This window comes from Chelon labrosus (assembly GCF_963514085.1).
Source record: "Chelon labrosus genome assembly, chromosome: 16".
NCBI classification, from domain to species: Eukaryota; Metazoa; Chordata; class Actinopteri; order Mugiliformes; family Mugilidae; genus Chelon; species Chelon labrosus.
In genome coordinates, this window is record NC_140349.1 from 21,648,027 (window position 1) to 21,669,435 (window position 21,409).

Here is a 21,409-nt window from a genome sequence, read left to right on the forward strand (position 1 = left end):
TACTATGCGATGCACAACAAAGCCAGCTTTTTCTTGGCGGGAGCGCAATATTGTGCTCTGACCAGAAATCCTGTGCAGCCAGGAGATAGGGTTTTTACTGAAGCAGAGTGAGCCAGACGGTCCACTGGCCACACAATAGAGGCCAGGGTAATCCTCGGTTGGCTACTGAGCATGAGAATTGAGGAAGAGACGAGGGAGGAACAAGATGAAGCAAGCTTACATTATAAAATATTAAACATAAGCAAAGGGACTCTTGCAACTAGGTTATTGCTAATACAAGCTATCTTAGAAACAACTCTCCTGGAAAAATACTTACTTACCTACTACTTTACACACGTCAGGGAGCAGACATGCTATGCTAGTTGAGTATTTTCTCCCTGAAGGAACTGACCTTATAAGCTGACTTCCTGCATGGAGCTTTTTGCAAACAAGAAATTATCATATCAGATTTACTTTGTGTAAAGGTTTGGGTGACCTTCTTTGATCAACTCTACTGCCGTCTACAGTGTGATATTAAAAATGTCAGGGAGGTTATTGTGGGTCGCTGTTGAGGAATACGTTCTTTTAATTTCGAGTTGGAGTGGAAAAGGTTTGGTTTCGTAAAGTCAGTCAATTAATTTATTTGTGTAGCGTCAAAAACCAATATAGACTCTCTCAAGACGCTGTACAGAACCCTATGGCCAAGACTCAGAGAGCAAGCACTAACGTGAAGGTGGTAAGAAAAAAAGGCCCTTTAACAGAAAGAAACTTTGAGCAGAACCCAGCTCGTGTAGGCCGACCGACCTGCTTAAGGAAGCAGGTGAAACAGAACAGAATGGAGGAAGCCAAATGCTGATCTGCTCTACAAAGTTTGTAAAAACCGAACCAAACGCGGCTGCACTAGAAAACCCGGCCCAGCACCTGAGATAAAAGCATGCAGTGGAGTGTGTCTCCAGTCCCAGAATCTAAAACCAGTGTCCTTTTATCAGGAAAGACAAACATCCTGGCTTTACAAGTATGCTGAAAATAAAAGATGTCAAGTATGAAGCACCCAGCTGCATATTTTTCAGTGTGTTACTGCCCTGTTTGCTGCTGTTTTAATATTGTTGCACAGCTGCTCCTTAACAACGTGGACACTATATAGAAGGATAAAAGCATTTGAAAACAAATTGTTTATAAGAATAAAAAGTTTTTGCCTCATTGTCCACTTAGTTTATTCCGAGGTACAGAGCCAGGGCTGTGTACAAAAACCACACTTTTTTTTTTCAGTGCACACACCAAACAGAGAGCAAATGAGGACATATTCACAGAATTAAACCAAAAGTACTGGCTTAGAATGGTTGACTCCATCTTTAGAGCTCTAGATAACCAGTAATATCACATGTTAGAGCTGGTTTTGGCTTGCACGCCATCTGCCGTGCGCCATCCTTTCCTGTTTCCATGTCACAGCCACCACAGAAGCCAACATCTCTGAATTGAGAGGGATTTTCTAAGGATTCTTTGGAAAGATACTTTCTCATGTCTCATGTATGTTTTTTAACGCATTTAATCTTTGAGTCATGCCAGTTCAGTCATAAAAAGGTGGTCAGGTTGGGTAATTATGGCTGATCTGAGAGCAAGGCGTAAGTGATTGCAGGTCGTATGATAAAGCAGAGTGAGATTAAATAAACTACACTAATGAGAGCGAATTAAAGGTAATATGATCAGTTGAAGTCTCAGCGGTGTCGTTGTAAAATTGTCATTCTCATTAGCTCTTAATAAAAGTCACCCCTTATGCTTACAGAAAGGCAAAGTCCCTCAAGTCTGGTCCACACCGTTGGACGTTAAATTCCTATAAGTTACACATATTTGTAATGGCGGTTAGTGCTGATGCCTCACAGCAAGAAGGTTCTGGGTTCGAATCCATGCGCTGACTGGGGCCTTTCTGTGTGGAGTTTGCATGTTCTCCCTGTGTCTGCATGGGTTCTCTCCGGGTACTCCGGCTTCCTCCCACTGTCCAAAGACATGCTCTTTAGATTAGCTGGTGATTCTAAACTGGCCGTAGGTGTGCATGTGAGTGTGAATGGTTGTCTGTCTCTCTGTGTTAGCCCTGTGATAGACTTTGTCTAGGTTTTGTCGTTTCTGTACAACTCCCCCAGAAGTGATTGTCCTCTTTAGTATGTAGAGGTGTACACCTGAAGTTGAATGAAAAGATCCCAGATCCCCTTTAGTTCAAGGCTGTTGTCTCTCAAGATGTTAAGGGTTATAAGTGTAATTCGCCCCACTAATTTGCAGTCTCTATGCATCTTTTTCAGCAAATACCTCATACTCCTTAAAGTAAATCAGAGTAGAGTATTTAAAACCACAGGAGAAGATCCCTGCCGAGCTTGTTGAATGTAGTATCCCTTTGTCATCTTCAAACTCACAATGTGTTACTCCCCCTTGATCATTCGTTTAAATTTGGACATTGCTTTACCATAAAATGCTTTATCTTACTTGATGCCACCTTTTACCCAGCTGGCTGCCAGATTAACCACCGTGTGATAATTGCATTGTGACTGCTGGGTATCTCAGGTGTTGTTGTTCATATGGTTTATTACATCTATAGCTCCCAGCTCTTGGGAATAAATGGGACTGAAACAGATCACCAGAAAACGTCTTCCCATTATGATTAGATGGTGGGAAATGATCAAGAGCTAACAATTATTTATCTTTTTGATTAAAAAGGCAATCAAACAACCAACATTAATGATGCATTTAGTTTGCAGATCACTTCTCTGTGTTGTAAATTGCTGGAGGTTGCAGACTTGCAGTGCAAATTCCAAGGACAGATGACGTAAACCTTTTCACACCAGACGTTCTGACTTGTCGCAGGTGTATTAATGATGGCTGCATTCCATTAAGTGTTCTCGTAAGCAATAAGATTGAGTCTGCGTGCACATAGAAAAATGCAGTTATTAATACACCTGATCTGTGCTTACACTGAAGGGATTCTTCAAAATCTTTGCTGTGCTAGACGGTCTCTCAAAAAGTTAGAATTTTATTTATACATCAGTTTTTACAGCAAAATATCTCACAAAATTAGTAATTTCAAACACAAAATCAATGATGATGAATACATTTGGATGTAAAACCTTAGAGAGAAAAGGAAAAATGACAATTATAAAAAGGTAAGAAGATAAAAAGCCATATCCAAAGGAATCTCAGTTGAGTAGGTGGTTCGCCAGTTTGGTAAGAAGCCATTGTGTGTTCATACAACAAAATAAATTTGTTCAAAAGCAGCCCAGACCACCTTCAAATGTGCTCTGTAGTCGAATCTCAAATGCATCCTCGATGTGTCTTGGGTGTGCTCACTCCTGTACATAAAGCTGACCAGACTAGCCACCAGAAGTTACCTAAGTTACATTGATAAGCTGTTGTAAAGTGTTGGAGCCCCCAGCAGCAAAAGCCCCTTTGCCTTTTCTAAAGGATCTCAAGCAAAAGATGAATAGAAGTTCATTTGTGGCCTGCGAGCAGTTGTAGATGACAAATGCATGCAGTTTGAAAGACACATGCTTTTACCTGGTCTCTAGGTCTGACTAAAGTACACCATCAGGTTGCATTATGGAAATTGTAGATCTCAGCCTCTGTTGTAATGATTGCTTGTGAGTCCTTCAGATTTATAGAGACGTGGAGGTACCAGATTGCTGACATATACCTCTCAGAACAGTAAATAATCGCTGTTGGTGTTGGTTTGTAGTGCACTGATCTTGGATGACTGCTGTTAAAACAATTGTGGTGGATTAGCTTCACCGAAATATCAGCACCTGATTTGGCGCTATATGCCCTATCACCGTGGGATGTACAAATGAGCAGTGATATGGAGCATGGTATAGAAGTGCATGCACAGTTTTCACCAGAATAGAGACAGATACTTTAGATACGCTTACTGTTGAAATGAAGGGCAAGAAGATTAACGTCACAGTTCTACTCAGTTCTCAGTCTCTGATCTGCATGGACAGCCTTTTGTTTTGATGATTTCTGCTTCACTTAAACTTTTTTACTTTTTGCTGCCGGCCTTTGCCTTCTGTACTAGACAGAATATTCTAAATTATTCATAAAACTGTTGACACGTCCGCCGTCGTTTCACAATATAATTTGATAAGTCTGCCACTGTAAGTTATTCCATTTCCCGAGCTGTCATTAAGGCTATTTGAAGCTCCATAACATAACCTGTTACCTAAGAATGATACGTCTCAATGTCACAGTTATCTCTGGGGGGTCTTTGGCTGTACTGCTGACGTGAATATGTGTAAATATCTATTAGAAATAGAGTAACATTTTTACTTTAGCACCATGTCATCAAGCCTTACTGGCTGATTTTGTACTTGCTCGTCACTGTTGTTCAGTACGACAGCAGCTTTTTGTCAGACATTTTCTTAAACTGTAAACCAGCCTATTATAATTCTTGATTTATATGTTATTGGCTTCCTCTTTAACAAAAAAAAAGCAGGTTATTTTTCCTTTTATGAAACATCTAATGTTTAGATGGGTTTTTGAAGAAATATGTGTCTCCAAAACCCTTAGAGACAGAAATACTTGACCAGTTCGGTCTGATTCAATGGCAGTTATTTCAGTTGCTGTATTATTGTAGGGAGAATTGGGTAATGTTTCCCAAGCTTTGTGTGAGGTTTTAAACGAGTGAAACTGTGTCGTCCTGTTAATTTTCATACATGACCATCGCTTGTATTGGGTCCCCTGGGGTCTTGATTTTTCATTCTGTAGTACGCCTCACATAGCTCTGTATTAGCATTTTTATGAAGTCATAAAAAAAATTACTGTGATATACTGTAATCACAGTCTTGGTATGGTTTGGATTGGGAACCGGCTTGGAAGTAATTTATTAAAGAAATACCTGTAAGGGCATCTCCATATGAATCCTGTGCTACAGTAGCAACTATTAACGTTTCATGTTGAATATAATGTGACCTATCCAGTATGTGTGCATCATTTCAGGATTCCATACTGTTTCTCAAAATTTATTTCCTGCTTTTAGCTTTTCAGTCTCTTTGCACCTGTCATTGTCACTGGAATTTGATGGTCTCCCATCAGACCTGCGTAGCTTGACCCTGAAAGCCAATAATCCGAGATGTTGGTGTTGGTGCTTCTGGATTTGCTCCCTCTTCTTCTGTTTGAACTTGAGGATGAAAGGATGAGAATTTATTCCCGATAGCTCACCTAGTTGAGTGGGCGCCCCATGAACTGAGGCTGTAGTCCTCACTGCAGTGGTGCAGGCTTGATTTTAGCAGCGTCCTTTCTTGCCTGTCGTCCGTTCTTTCTCTCCCCATCACCCCCTGTCTCCCTTTACTGCCACCTATTATATAAAGGAATAGAACGACTAAAACGCTGTGACACACAACTCAAGGATTAATGGCTATAACTCAAGAATTGCTTCGTTAATTACGACAAATTGTGGATCAAATCATGAACAATGAACCTCCAATATCAAAATGGTCAAAGGTCAACTTCACTGTGGTTTCATACTGCTCTGAACTTATGTCAGATTGCTTGAAAATCTGCACTAAATATATTATGCTCTATGAGTCTGGACAGACATAGATATAATCTGCAACTTGACTGGTTGGTGGACTATTAGAATAACTTTACATACACTTAAACTAATTAATGGTTATCTAAAGCCCTTAACTTAATAAACTAGCCCTTTGGCATTATTCATTTTCTGCCCTTTCCTCCTCCCTGCACAGCTGGTATCATGAGACACACTGCTCTGCAGCTCTTTACGCATTATTGAACGCAATTATGGGCTGAAATTCCATTATCGGAACAATAACAATAATATAATTGTCTTGCTTAGCTGCCAGTAATCCTCTACCTACTATTTCTGATAAAGTGCCCATTTTTTATGTTCCTCACACTGAGTTGCCACTCCAATTAGCTTTGTTAGTGACTTTAGGTCATTAGCCATGACCAAAATGAGAGTGGCAGTCACATGCCCGCACACAAACCCTGCCAAACTGAAATGAACGATTTTTAAATAAATCTTGAGCTACAATGCCTCATTTGGTAAACCTCAGAGAAGAGACACATGAAGGGAAGCGAAGCACAGTATGCCTGGAAGACCGTGGTTAGGCCGCATCATCTAAAAGCGAATCAATACATTGTTTGCCCTTCAGAGATTGCCCCTCATACCACCCCGCCTCATATTATATTCCTTTTCATGGCGCCACAGCTTTCAAAGCGGTTTCAAAACCAACTCAGCTGACACCTGCTGCTTTAGGAAGTATGTTAAATCTATCCTGACAAATTGGGAGGCGTTAATAAGGCTCAGTACAAAAGACACTGTCAGAATACCTGAGGCCTTTCATTACTGTCTCACTAATTTGTATGAGCATTATTTCACTCTTTATTTAGAAAGGAACAATCAGTCAAGCAGTTGAAAGTGCAGCGTTAATGATGTGGTTGCCAGGAAAGAAGAACGGCAAACAAACTAGTTAGATAAAAGTGGATTGAAGAGGTGCAAATTTCCGAAGTGCTTTGCGTCTAGTCCTCTGTCACACAACAAGGTGATGTGAGCTCCGTTGTCAGAGCGGAAGATTCAGAGCAAACTTTTACCCACGCCTGCTCCTCCAGACAGTTGACATTCAGGGATGAGATCCTTTTGTTTGTGAAGTGTTTAGACTCCCACCTTTTTATTAAGTATAAAAATGTTTCTTTGCTTATCTGGACAGTGTGTTCCAGCTGTCAGGCTAATAACGTGCTGTGCTGTGTTTGTCTGGACAGGAAAAAGGGTGAAAAGCAGAGTAGAAATAAATAGTTATTCTAATTGTTTAACCCCAGTGGATTTCATTATGTAAGGACCCCGAAATGCCGGCTTGACCTCGAAGAACCAGCATGAGAAAAAGGCAGCTACACAAACGTTTTTCTCTTCTTGAAACTGTCAAAGGAAACACCACTCTACCACTTGTCTTCTTGCTGTGAACAACTTGAAACCAACCAGTTTAATATTTAGTGGAAGTGTTCAGGATAATTTTGCCTTCTGGTGTTGTTAGCATTGGAAAATGTGGCAATAAAATGTAAGAGAGAGTGGTATGTGTGTCAGAAATGAGCCTGGAACAGCTCTGGAACCACCTGGGGGCAAAAGGGACAGCTAATGCCAGTGGTGCCGGATGTGATGCTGGATGCTTGATTTGATCTTACATGGTTGGCTCGTCTAATTCATTGATATAAACTCATTAGTATATTTATGAGATTTTATTTACTCTTCTCGACTAAGAATGTGTAGTTTTTGTAATCCATATTTTTTGTCAAAAAGGATCAAATTACTGTCAGTAAGAAGAATTTCTATTCATTCCTGCAAACTACATTTGCGTCAGCCCTTTTTCCAGCTGCATCACGTGGCTATTTTCAGGGAAAATGCGATGATAAACCAAACCACGCGGAGCAAAAAATAGCACATCATCGGTGAAGTGGAGCATTTAGCAGATGAGGGGTCTAATAATACACCAGGGATGGATGCTGCTGTTTTAAATGTGTAATATATCTGCTGCTTCACAAGGTGATAAGATGTCAGCATGGTTTAGAGCTTGCAGCACTAAATGTGCAGATTAACCTGAAAAGAGCCCTCATAACAGAACATTAACCATGACTAAAAATGGTCATGATCAGTGTTATGATTGTTACAGTTTCTGTCTGTCTTTCTATTTGTAGAAAGGAATGTAGATTTTTACAGGACTCTGGAAGTTGTTCCTTTGTGAGATCTCAAGAAACTAACCCTAACCTGCAATGCTGACCAGATCAATTTATTGCTAATAAATTCAAGTCCAAAGTAAATGTTGCTATGGTGCCTCACTGACAAAGTTTTTCTCAAGATCTTGCAAATGTCTGTCTGTTCAATGGCTCTGGAGATTTGATTTTAGACGTGACTTGCCTCTTAATGTGAGTTCGAATCCATGGGCCGGCTGGGCCTTTCTGTGTGGAGTTTGCATGTTCTCCCTGTGTCTGCGTGGGTTCTCTCCAGGTACTCCGACTTCCTCCCACCGTTCGAAGACATGCTTGATAGGTTAATTGGTGATTCTAAATTGGCCGTAGGTGTGAGTGTGAGTGTGAATTTTTTGTCTGTCTCTCTGTGTTAGCCCTGCGATAGACTGGAGACCTGTCCAAGGTGTACCCCGCCTCTTGCCCAATGACATAGCTCCAGCCCTCCCGTGACCCACCCAGAGGACAAGCAGTTACAGAAAATTAGTGAAATTTATATTTTTATTTACCATAACTTTCTTGGGGTCCATGTAAGATTTATTAATTGTAATTAGATTAATGTTACTCTTCAATTGTACTTCACTTTTGGTGGTCTGTGTCTGCACAGAATCAACATTCAAACAGTGATTCAGTGAGCACAAAACTACTGCCTATGTCTCTGGTCCTGGTGTAGCCCTGAAACACACGGCTGTTGTAAACACTTAGACATAGCAAACAATAAATCACAAATGTTTTGAGCCAGCAGCACATCTGAGCTGCAGCTCCCTTTTTTCTTTCACTTTGTCTGCCTGCGTCTGATTGTTTTTTTCACTCACTTTTTTCTGATTCCATCCATCCATTCCTTCACTCTATCTTATCTTTCCTGTCTTCACTTTGGTCTACAGGATGTGGCTTTCCTCTTTATTTACGAGGTCATAGTTTGCACACACATTAAGCTATTTACTCAGGCACTTCTAATGTTTCACCTGTAGGCTGGAGATATTGACAATGCATTCATCATTTCTGCTGTTAAAACAAGCAGCAGGAGTCACGTGTACTGTATACATTGGACAGCTGCTTGTTACAAACATCTTTTGGAATAAGGAAAACGAATATAGTTTATTTTCCAGTGTTTATTCAGATAAACTGTGAGCACTTCCTATTGAGTGGGCTATAAAGTGAAGAAACATTATGCATTTCTCCTTAGGACAAAAAGCCCGCTGTCATACGAGATAATTTATCCGTACAAAGGGTTATAGATCTATATAAAGTCTTTGCAAGAAAATGTCCCTCTTCACTTATGGACACTCTCGAAACCTGCAGTGGCAAAGCAAATTCTATGGCTGGGTGAACAGTAATGTTCTCTCAAACGGTATTGATGATTCAATAAAAGGTAGAATTTTACTTGAAGGCTGGGGCTCTTATTTCTGAGAGGGAGAGAGAGGGAGAGAGAGATCATTAAAGTCTGGTTAATTTATATCACACACAAAGATGAATCTTCTACAGTGGTAATGGTGCTTAGATTATCTGAGTGTTGTGTTGGGAACTGTAAAGGCAGTTGTTTTTATGGCGTAATTGTTGCTCGGGTAGTTATGTGTATAGATTCCTATTCCTTACGTGCTCACGATCATTGATTTTCCTGCTGTTATATCCTCTTACATTTACAGAGAAGAAAGAGGTAACGCAGAGTCTGGAGAACTACACCTCCAAGTGTCCAGGTGGAATGGAGGTCATCACCCTTCCTGACGGCCTGAAGCTGCCCCCGGTGCCCTTTTCGAAGCTCCCCATTGTCCGGTAAGACAGGAGTGTGAGCTATTGAGTAATTATGCTATTAACACATGATGTTTTTTTAGCCATTGCTGATGAACAACTGAACCATGAAAAATGGAAATGCTAAGAATTCGTGTTCAGACCTGGTATTACCTTGTATACCAAGTGATGGAATCACAAATATACAGCTACCTAACAGGTGTGAACACTCTGAGGAGACAATTGAGATCTGATCTGTCGTAGTGTGAAGCACCCAAAGCTTCCTGGGTAACATTAACGAACGCCGACTTAACTTACATCATCCTGCATTAGATGACTATGCCTCATACATTCAGGAAAAAAACACCCAAGTGCAATTATGGAGCAGTTTAGTCTTTTCATTAGCAGAGAGCCTTTTAATATCCATTGTCATTGTACAGTAGCAGTTAACTTGCTAATTAGGGAATAAATCCAAACAAGAATTTACAAATGAAATTCTTAACTACAAGTGCGCTGTGAACAGTTTCCTCATTAAAAAGTGCACCGATGTGCGTTTAATAAGCCATGTGTTCACACTGAAGTATGCTCAGTAGATGTTAACCTAACCGGTGTTTTTATTTACCTTGTTTACCGGAGATTTTTCTTTCGTGCCTGCAAACAGCACAGCAGCATGCGTATAGATGCTTCCAGGGTTTGAGTTATAATCTGACCTTTGTGTTGGTCTTTAAAATAGCTAACACCAGCCTGGCCCATAAGTCCCGCAGTTTCTACCATATTGCCATGTCCTTGCACGCGCACAAGCACGGCTGTTCATTGTTCTGAAACAACAGTAGCAGCAATCCATTAGAAACAGCAGTTGTTTGCATCTTGTAGTGAGTCACAAATAATGTCGCCTACGTGTTACTTGCAAATAGAGTGCAAAACTGAGATCCGGTCTTAATGCTAGGGGTACTCATAGCTGGTCACTTGTGATTGGATCGCCCTGGATGTATGTTAATACCAGGTCTGAACACGGCCTTAGTTTTAGCCGCTGCAAAATTTAAAATTAAATGTATGTTACTGTTGCACCTAAACAGTTGTTGAAATTTAAACTCTCTCTCTTTCCGTATGTAGCGAATTGCTTGCATTGGATGCTGTCATATCGGAGAGCAGCACTGACACATTAGCAGTATAGTTCAGTTAAGAAAGAATCTCATGTTGACATTCTTTATTGTAACTTGTAAGCTTTATCACCAAAAGCTGTTCTTACCTCTTACCTCTAATGAAACAGTTTGTTTGTGGTAATTAATATAACGTCCGTGTTTGTGAGCCAGTACTTTGGATGGCAAACAAATAAAGTCAACACACGAGACTGAGATGGCTGATACTATCATTATTTGTTTTCGGTGTGAAATCACACGGGGGGTAGCTGCAAATTATGCTGTTTAACACCATAAAAAAACACGCCGATCTCACCATAAAAGTCACAGGCGTGGTTGAATTTTTAAGACAATGGTACCAAAATGTTTATATTATGTAGGCAGCCACCTTCATTCAGATTAACAAGTGGAAAAATTAAAAAAAAAGAGAAGGATCTGACTCCATGGTTGTCAAGAAAATGTGACAATATGGTTACTTGCCAGTTTATTAAGTACACTAGTGAAAACTAATGCATTCCGAAGCCCTGCACTAAATTCCCCTTCATGCCATTATTCGATGTTCAGTTCATGTTGAAATATTGTCAGAAAGGTGTCAATAAATTAACTGGATGACCATTTTGGAGGATGTAGTTTGTGGTGCTGTTAAACTAGATTGAATTAATCATAAGGGTTTCTGTTATTTAGCCTAGCCCACTGCCTAAAATTGGTGTTATTAAAATAACAGAAACCCAATACGATACAAAAGTACTGTCCAGTCCAGTCTCCAAAATGAAAACACAGTTGAATCAACAGCTCTCAGTTATTTGAATCAAATGCTGAATACCATAACCTTCGTGGAGCTTTGTGAAAAGTTAGTGCAGGATTAGTGTACCTAATGAACTGTCGAGCGAGTGTATTGATGGAGCACACTCTCACTCTGCTGAAAGCCTAGCTATCCCAAAAATAAGGAAAACTGTTGGAAAGCTGAGGGGGGGCATGTGATACCTAGACAGAAAGCTAGAAACTTCAGGACGGAAGTAGCGTGTTATTTAAAGATGAGATCATTAACTATGCATACTGTCTTTAATACAATTCAAATAGGCTGGTTATATTAAAATATTCACCCTACACAGATGTCATGAATGGGGAATATAGTTATAGAGACCAAACTGTTTTGTTTGTTTTTGTACCAGGTAGCAATAAACGTGTTTAATTCTCTTGTAAAGTTGGGCATTTTAACGTTTGTGTCTATAAGGATGGATTTCTTTTCCAGCAAGCCTTGAGTGGCTAGTTAAACAACTGCAGTTTTTTTGCACTTCTGTGCTGGCTTCATCTTTTAAACCCCAGACCGCATCCTTCTCCGAAAACTCTGCTCTGCTATTGTGCATTTGTATTGTGGACTTTGCAAACTTTGAAGTCTACAAGGTGTGGGCAGAAAAAATGTTGCGTCAGATTTCTTTGAAGTCCTAGTAGAGAACCTTTTGAGTGTAAAATTAATGAGATAAATAAGTTATTTTGCATATACTGCAGTAATAGCTTGGTGTGGTGTGGAGTGCTGCAGAGCTGGAAACAAACCAAAAGAAACCATGTATTGCCAGTGAAGCAGTTTAAATTCTACCCTTTTCTTAAGTTCTCATCAACTCTTTGGTCATAGTCGTCATTAGTGGCAAAACATAAAGCCTTTTATTATATCATGAAGTGTTTGCCATAGTAGGCAACATTAACTTTCTGATGTGCAGGAGTCTTTATCTACTAGAAAGCAGGGGAATGAAATATTAGGCCTCTGGTCTCTAAAAGTGTGGAGTACACACTTTCTCGAAGTGCCTGTACTTTTGTTCTTTATTGGTCTTGCTGAACTTGTAACCTTTAACAAATAGCAGTATTATAAATCTCTTGCTGTGTAGCGTCATAATTACGACTATTCATCACAAACACTTGGATTGAACTACATAAACCGTTGTGACTAACTCACTTTGTAGAGTATTTCACGGCTGTTTTGAAATGAGTTTGCAGTGTCTACTTTTGTGAGCTGTCAAAGACTTGTGAAAAATGACATGACATTGTTTTTATAATTCCCAAACGTAGATCAGTGAAGCTCCTGAATCTGCCTGTCAGCCTGCGGCCCCACAAAGTGAAAGGCCTGCTGGGACAGAATATGTCGACTGCCAGCCCCTTCATCTACTCGCCAATCATCATGCATAACAGAGGAGAGGAGCGTTGTAAGAAAATTGGTAAGTCAAATGTTTCTGGTGTGTTTAGTGTCTATACAATCATACTATCGTTGATTGTGTAGGCCTGTCCCAATAGGAATTTTTTTTCAGTATTTAGAGTTAATGTCACCATCATATTTAGATTTGGATTACTCTAGTTAATGTATTAATGGTGCTGCTGGGAATGAAATTAGTTCGATTTAAAGTTGGACTCTAAAAGGTATCTTGCTAAAGCAAAAACTGGGAACTCTCTGAGAGTAACTACCCACTGGGCAGTTCCCCTGAGAATTACATACCTCTTATTTGTATTTCTATTTGTGTTGCCAGTGGGTGCAAATAAGTGATGTTATGTCTGCCAGCTGGTGGCTGGTATAGCAACGTTACGTAGTTCTTTACAACGTAAAACAACATTGCATATAGCTCTGATAAAGCCTGGACTTCGCTGTTTGTTTGTCTCTCTATGTTTTGTTCCATTTTTTTACGGTTAACACTTTACCAGTGTTTGCACTTTTTTTTAAAGCTGCGGTTGTTGATTTTGAATTCATGTGTTCCACCAATCAACATACATATCACTAAAGTGTACTCTTGGTTTGGAAAAGTAACGACCCTAAAAACGTTCTGATAGCTTCAATGATTCTTAGTTCCTGCAGTTCAGACACAAATAAGGACATACTCTCCTGAATGGTTATAGGAACTATAACCATGTTCCTCGGTCAGTGGGACAGAAGTCGGTGGAATAGAAGACCCTAGAACAGGGGTGCCCACACTTTTTTGACTTGCGAGCTACTTTTGCAATGACCAAGTCAATGTGATCTGCCCATGTGTATATATAGTCACATTAATTGTCATATTAATTGCTACAGTGTTAAAAGCTCTATCCATCTTTGTTTTTATTTTTATCATGAAAAATTGGTGCACTGCACCTTTAGAAAAATAGCGCTGTCTCTTTAAGAAAGACAGTAGTCTTGAGTTGTTGTTGAAGTTGTGCGTGGCTGTGGATGTGTGCCGCTGAACTGAGGGTATGTTGCAAATATAAAGTAAAAATGAATAAAGATGAACGTTTGTCTTGCTGTTTGTTTTGGAGTTGCAATGGATAAATGTTTTAGACTGACATCTTAAAAAAGGTTTTTCCATGGAATGCGATCTACCCACACTACCTTCGCGATCTACCGGTCGATCGCGATCGACGTAATGAGCACCCCTGCCCTAGAAATTATGGCTTAGGTTAAATGCAGTAGATGATGTCATATACTTAGGTGGACGATTCTGGATAGAGATTTTCATAAAGACCTTGAGACATCTTGTATCTGTTGACATTGTTCCAGGTCTGTACTGTCACCGTCATCTTAGATTGTACTATGTTCTCATTTTAAACTCATTGCACTCTGTTACGTCATTTTTATGGGGATGATAGAATGCGGACTTTTGCTGGACGTCTGCTTCTGTAAGTGCAGTCTCCCCTCTCCAGGCTTATCTTGTCAAACTAAATGAACACATGAGCAGACCACTAATTTTACAATTTTCTGCTGTCATCTGTCTAATGATGGGCCTTCAACTATTGTACATGGAACGTCTGTAAAGTCTGAAATTTACATATCATTCTATTTACCTCATCAAATCAAATTTTATTTCTTTAAATCATGAAGTGTTTCTAAATTTTAGGCAGGAGCTGGTCAATGGGATGAATGCTAAGATCAAGCCTTCAAAAACACAGATAACATAGCATAACATTATGACCACCTTCCTAATATTGTGTAGGTCTCCCTTGTGCTTCCAAAACAGCTGTGACTCATCAGAGAATGGACATGGGCCTTCTGAGGGTGTCCTGTGGTGTCTGGCAACAGAATGTTGTTAGTGGGGGCCTTTGGGTCCTATGGGTTGAGGGCACGGGCCTCCTCCCACAGATACTTGATCAGTTTGGGATCTAGTGAATTTGGAGGCCAGGTCAACACCTTGTGCTGTTCTTCATTTGTTTATAGTTGTTCCTAAACAGTTTTTGTGTGTGTGTCTGTGTCAGGCTGCATCCTGCTGGGGATGGCTGCTGCCATTCAAGGAGTGTCACTGCTATGGGCTGGGGGTGTCTGGTCTGGTCTAGGTGGATGGTACATGTCTAAGTAACATCCACATGAATGTCAGGTCCAAAAGTTTCCCAACAGAACATTGGATTGTCACAAGATGGTCAATGTCATTCACTTCTCCTGTCAGTGGCCATAATGTTGTGGCTGATCGATGTAAGTGCAAATGTTGGGTGTACATGAGCTCATCTTGAAAACAGTTGCAGTATTTTAGTGTTTTTTTTCTTCTGTAGTCTCTCATTACATAGACAAATTAGCAGCACAAAACATAGATCAAATCTTTAATTGGGAGAGTGCACGTTGTCCTTGTAAACAAAGTCTAGTCCAGTTTAGAATTAATGACTCCTTCTCATAAATGTCCTAACTGCCTGAGAAACGAACAGCATATTCATCACTTGGTATGTAAGCAGCAGCAACAGGCTCAAGGCAATACGCTGGAGTCAATCACTGCTCTCCTCACTGGTAATGTGGTGCATGAAAAACTGCAGCCTATTTATAGTCGGCCTGGAGTAAATCCATTTTGCTGTTTTCTGTGATTCGAGACGCTAGGCCATAAAATGTAAGTCTAATTTATCATTTGAGGTGGCAGTGAGAAAGTGACCATGGCTGCCCACAGTGCATTTGGCTGGCATTTTGGTCTTCCGTTTGTACACATCATGTTGCCAATGCTAAGTCAGCAGTATCACGACCCCCTTCATCTCTTTCACTTTGCTCTTCTTTGAGGTCCAAGTCTGGCTCTTTGAAGCAGAAGTTTATGACTTTTGTGCCAGGGTATATATTATTTTTTCTTAACAAAGAACAGCTAGCAACTCCAACTCATTTGAAATGATTTTAAGTGTCAGACATTCAAAATTTTTTCAGAGACTGGTATTTGTTAACTGTGTTACAAAATCTTCCTAGACTCTAATTGTTGTAGCTTATTTTGGTAGTCTGAATAATACACAGTGCCTTCCATCTATTTTTTTTGTGATTTTGAATAAGTTAACATTGAAGCCTGTAATAATTTGTAAAATAATTTGCATTCCAAGTCCAATGTTTATTTGTCACAGCAACAAAAACTACAAAAGCATGCAATCTGTATAAGCCACACTCATAAATTTACCACACAACCAAAAGAAGCTGTTGGAAACCAGGCTTGTGTAACTGTCAAACCCTGGCCAACCAAAGGCTGGCCAAAGAGTCTGGGCAAAGCACTGAACCTGAGGTTGCTGCCAATGTTGGGCGAACACCTTGCTTTGCAACTTCCGCCACTGGTGTGTGTATCAGTGGGTGAATGAGAAATGCTGTAAAGAACTTTGAGTAGCACTAAAGTGAAGTTTCTGTCTCTGTGGGACTAGACACCGTAACCTACGCACCTAGCCTACACCGGTGCAAGCCATTTATACTTGTGCGCTAGTCAGTCTGGCTCACTATGTAACAACGCCACCCAGATGCCACCCAAACTTTTGAAATTTCAAGTCAAGTCATACAGATGTTTGTATCGCTGAACCTCGTCAGTTAACCTTTCCTCCATGTCTTCCGTCTTTATTGATCCAAAACAATCAATTACACCGATCAGCAGCAACATTAAAACTACTGACAGGTGAAGTAAATAACACTGACCATCTTGTGACAATTCAATGTTCATGTGGATGTTACTTAGACCAGACACTCCCACCCCAGCAGGATGCAGCCTGACACAAACACACACACAAAAACTGTTTAGGAACAACTAAAAAAAAAAAACATGAACAATGGAACAAGCCTGATCCACAGACACCTCTCCCCTCAACCCATAGGACCCAAAGGCCCCCACTAACAACATTGTCTTGCCAGACACCACAGGACACCCCCAGGAGGCCTATGTCCATTCGCTGAGGAGTCACAACTGTTTTGGAGGCACAAGGAAGACCTACACAATATTAGGAAGGTGGTCATTATGTTATGTGTGATTGGTGTATAAGTTTACCATTTTGAATTTCTAAAGCAAAGTTTCAAGTGAGAAAAAGCTTTCCAACACAGCTTGAAACTTCTAATCAGAAAATACAATTTTTGGAGTTGCAGTGAAATTTCCACTATAGGGATAGTTATTCTGTGATATGTGCCACAGCTGTAAACCTTTATGCCACAGGGAGACTAATGGGGAGAAGTCCTAATTATTCTTTATTAGGATCTGGAATTTGAAGTGTGTGGACACAGAGTCGTATGAATCAGATTGATGTTCGACCATTAAACACAGGGTCCTCTAATGGGAGATTGTTTTGTGTGTGTATAATTGCTCTGAGACTCGGTTTTAGGGACTGTCTATGGCTATCCATTCACTGTGATGTGGCTATCCGTTACGATGGAGCATGAGCACAGGGACAGAGCAGAAAGCTGGGACACAGTGTGGCCTGCAAGTGTTTGGACAGTGACATATCTGGTATTGTTTTGGCTCTGTGCTCCAGTATATTGGATTTGAAGTAAGACAATAACTGTGAGGTTAAAGTGCTGTCTTCAGCTTTAAGGGTGCTTAGGGCTGTTTACATCCACAGTGAGTTAGCAGTGTAGGGCTTGTCCACACATTTTAGAGACATATAGCAGGGGAGTGATTCTACACATACAGTAGAAGCAGCATGACTAGCCAAGTCTCTCGACCTCAGTCTAATATATCCATTCAATAGAGCTTGTTGACTGAAAGAAACACATTCATCACTGTCACCACTCTAGGTTGAAACAGTGTCCAGTTTTCCATTTAAGGTCTGTTAGAACATAGTCCTTGGTCAGACTGGGCCTGTTTTAGCAGTGGACAAATACTCCCATTTGACCAAAGTACCTATTAATACATCATTGCTCTTAATTGTGGTATAGTGTCACATTTCCTGTTCTCAGCATGTTTTGTCTCCCAGTCAGCTTTGTTTTTTTAGGTTTCTATATAGTGGCAAAGACATTCCTCTTATCTTAGTCAGTGCTCAGATCTACAACAGTGTTGCATCACAACTTACTCATTCATACTAAGCCTACAAAAGATTAAAGGTTGCATAGAAAAATATTCTACAAATGCTACACTGTGTTGCGTCAGTGTGTATACAGTATATACACAAACATATTGAACTTTAACAATCAATCTGTCACTACCCTGTAACATCTCTGTCTCTCAAACAAGAAAAACATTTCCGTTTTTTGTCTATTTAGATATTCAAATTCTCCTTTTCACTGTAAGAACGAAGTGTCCTGCAGAAAAACATCTCTATCATAACCAACGCTTCAATGTATTCTCCAGCTCTGGGGTTCCTTCATTTCACATGCATGAATTTTGCTTCAATACCCAGGCATAGTGTGCATATATTATTCAGTGAGAAAGATTAATGTTGCAGAGAGTTTTATAGAATACTTCTCTGCAGGACGCAGTAACACCAGTAAACATCTTCAGTTCTGTCTCCGGTCAATAGAATATGATTTTTGCTGCACATGAGACCGTTTGACAAAAAATAATTTGCCCTTTAAGGAAGCAAACGCAGGCAGTATTTAATGAACAGCCATGCAGAGATGCATTGACTAAGAACATTCATTATTGCGTTGTACAAAGAAGTTTCAAAGAGCTGAAGCCTTTGGAGATCTGCGCTGAATATCAATAGCCACTTGAGAATTCAGGATAGAGGACGCACAAATAAGATGGCAGCAGTCCACTTTGTTTTTCTATTTTCTGAGGTGTATTTCACACTTAATTGGGTGGCTATGAGAGCATGCCTGCGAGCTACACCTGGGGTTGTGTGGGTCTTTGCAGACATTTATATTATAGATATCTTTTTTTTGACTGGCTTAATTTCCCAAGGTGCATGGCTCCAGTTTGCCTCCATAAATTCTTTTTCCTGCCAGGGTCTGAGGTAAGATTTTCAGGTGGTTCTTTGCAAGTCTGCATACAGCAATGGACTGTCCAAATGGAGTAGAATGTGTTGCTTTTCAAAATGGAGATGGGCCTACAGTGGGACTAAAATAGCTGCTGCTTATAACAAAACCTTTCAATGTCTCATTCAGAAATGACTGATAGCACTGTGCAGACTTCCTTTTTTTTCTTAAAGGAATACCTATTTTCTCTCAGAAAATCCAGCGTTTTTCTGAACCTATCTTAAATATTTGGACCTTTGAATATTGTATTGAATACAGAACTAATAATGCAGTGGCAGGTTTTTCTCTGGAGTCTTTTTAATTAAGTCCTAATAAAATTTGATCTCATTACCCCTGCTGCTAGCCCATCAAAACAGCACAATAAATCTCCTTCTATGAAATGACGATGACCTATTGGAATTTCTCTCAGGCGTCTAACGGCTCCTGCGTCAGTTCAGATTATTGGGACTTCTTGTCTTCTAAATGTACATTCACACCATGTACTGCAGCGTGTTTACTTTTCTACATTGCAGTCAAATGTGTATGATCGCAATCAATAGAATGATTTTTGTGCTGACAACTTAACATAGTAACGTTTCATTTGTGTTACTGGTCCCACTATCAACACACCTCACCAATGCAACCCCTTAGCGTGGTCGGGCGCTGATGTTGGTTTCTTAGGCTTGGTGTTTGTTTAATTAAATTAAATTCTTCGGAATGAGGGAGCAACACCTGTAGGAAGCATGAACTGTGACTGTGGAAGGTCAGGGTAGGCTGACTGGACACTGCTTGGTTGCATCGACAGTGATGCAGAGCTAGAGATAACCAGCCATGAGATGCTACTGTCAGGATCTCATCCACAGGAAACACGAGTTTTCTTGTGTAGCTTTGACATAGAAGCATATGTATGACCCTTTGAGAGAGTCTTTTTTGTGTACTCGTGTTGCACATCTGCTATACTACAAGAGCTTGTTCTGTTGTTTGTGCACAAGGGAGCCGTTGCCAGTTATTGTTACTGTCTGTCACAGACCATGTCTTGCCAATCTTGCTGAGGGGCCAAATTAACGTTTAAATCCAAGTCGAAGGTCACCACACTGCTAAAGAAAAAGTGTGTGTAGTTCACCTTTAATCTATGCAAAAGCAAAACTGTAAAATGGCTGGTTGTAGTTTTATTTGGGGTGGTGTAACAGATTATTTCACAGGAGGCTGCGCCAACTTCCCAAGCGTTAGCCTGGAAACTCCAGGAAGTTACTGCTCTGAGTCTGATATGTGGGGACCCCATGTCTTAGGGGAGTGTGTTGTTCTAAAACCTGGGGCGTTTACCCTCTACGTTGGTTCATTTGGGCTGGTGTGAACACCGTAATTGCGCTCTGTTCCGGAACAGATCAACCCATCTGAGACGGGTTACAGAGGTTCCCACAGGGGGCAGTGAGAACATGTTACCCGCAAACCTATGAGTACTAGCCTAGATGCTCAGTCAAAATGATCATGTTGTTTGTGTACAGAACACCTGTACATGGACCATAGAGGTGGAATACTCTGCTCACAGCAATCACAAAACTGTTTGCAAGTGCGTAATGTTGAGGGTGTGTCAGAACTTTGTCTCAGTTTCCCTGTAGAGACACCCCGCCAGGAGCTAATATGTCCCTGCTTGGTTTGAACATCCAAAATACTTGTTCATAAAAGAAATAGTGTGGCACAGTTGTTTATGTAAGAGAGAAGATATAAAGTGGACAAGCTCCATATCATTCTAATGTTTTGTGTTTGTAAGCTATGCATGAAAGTAGAACGCTTTCAACCATGCAATTACTGCAAGTTGTCAGTTTCCCGTTGCTGTATGTGCAAAAGTTTAGTGAATGTTTAATATGTTAATTACGGAAATTGAGGGTTGCTGGTCATTTTTACATTTGATGAGGTCATGTTTGCTGTTTTCCTCTGCTTTGGGCATTTATGCTAAGTAAAGCACATGGCTGCTGGCTGTTTCCAGAAAGCAGATTTCCCCAAATCCCGCAACATTGAACTATTGCTTTAAAGAAGCTGGGTGCAGTTTAACTGAAGTGTAGCATAGAATGGATGAGCTTACAGGCTCACTGATTATCTAGTTTGACTCTAAATTAATTTATAATTATTCATTAAGATTTGATTTGACATTTTTTTGAAAATTGCATTATCAGTGACTGATGCCTTTGGTCTTTGACAGCAGCGTAGCCGTATGGTGTGTTTCCCTCAGCTCATTAATTGCAAATGCATTTTAATAGCGCTAATATCTTATTCTAATGTGTTCATGTGCATGTCCTTTCCTAGACTTCCAGTGGGTACAAGGAGATGTTTGTGAAGTGCAGCTGATGGTGTACAACCCCATGCCGTATGAACTTCGCGTGGAGAACATGGTAGGTGAAATTCAGTCTAAATACCGAAGCACGGCCTTGTAAAAACAGGAGATTGCTGACATGGTTTACTTACAGCGGCAATACAAACCGCCCCCCTGTAGCCACCTAAGATTTGCAACACATCAAGAGGTAGGGGGATTGATTGCCTAATCAAGGTGCCTTAAAAGCTTTTTTTTTTGACAGTTTAATACTGTAATGATTGGATGAAATGGCGAGTCAAACTCTTCACCGTCCTGACGGTAAGAAAACATCTCCAGTGGGTGAGATGCCATTACTTTTAGTGTTTCACGCACCATTTTGTCAGAACAGATTGTTTCTGCATTGAGGTA

The 21,409-nt window shown here is 40.3% G+C and overlaps 1 protein-coding gene across 4 annotated transcripts in view; it reads left to right on the forward strand.

The window, feature by feature from the left end:
* The window catches only part of trappc9 (trafficking protein particle complex subunit 9), a 213,790-nt gene that overhangs the window by 19,636 nt on the left and 172,745 nt on the right, over positions 1-21,409 (forward strand). For all 4 annotated transcript variants that reach the window (XM_084563278.1, XM_084563281.1, XM_084563280.1 and 1 more), the window contains 3 exons: positions 9,360-9,486; positions 12,645-12,790; positions 20,995-21,080. In XM_084563278.1, the coding sequence (XP_084419404.1) occupies positions 9,360-9,486; positions 12,645-12,790; positions 20,995-21,080 (359 nt within the window). The remainder of the gene's footprint in view (positions 1-9,359; positions 9,487-12,644; positions 12,791-20,994; positions 21,081-21,409) is intronic.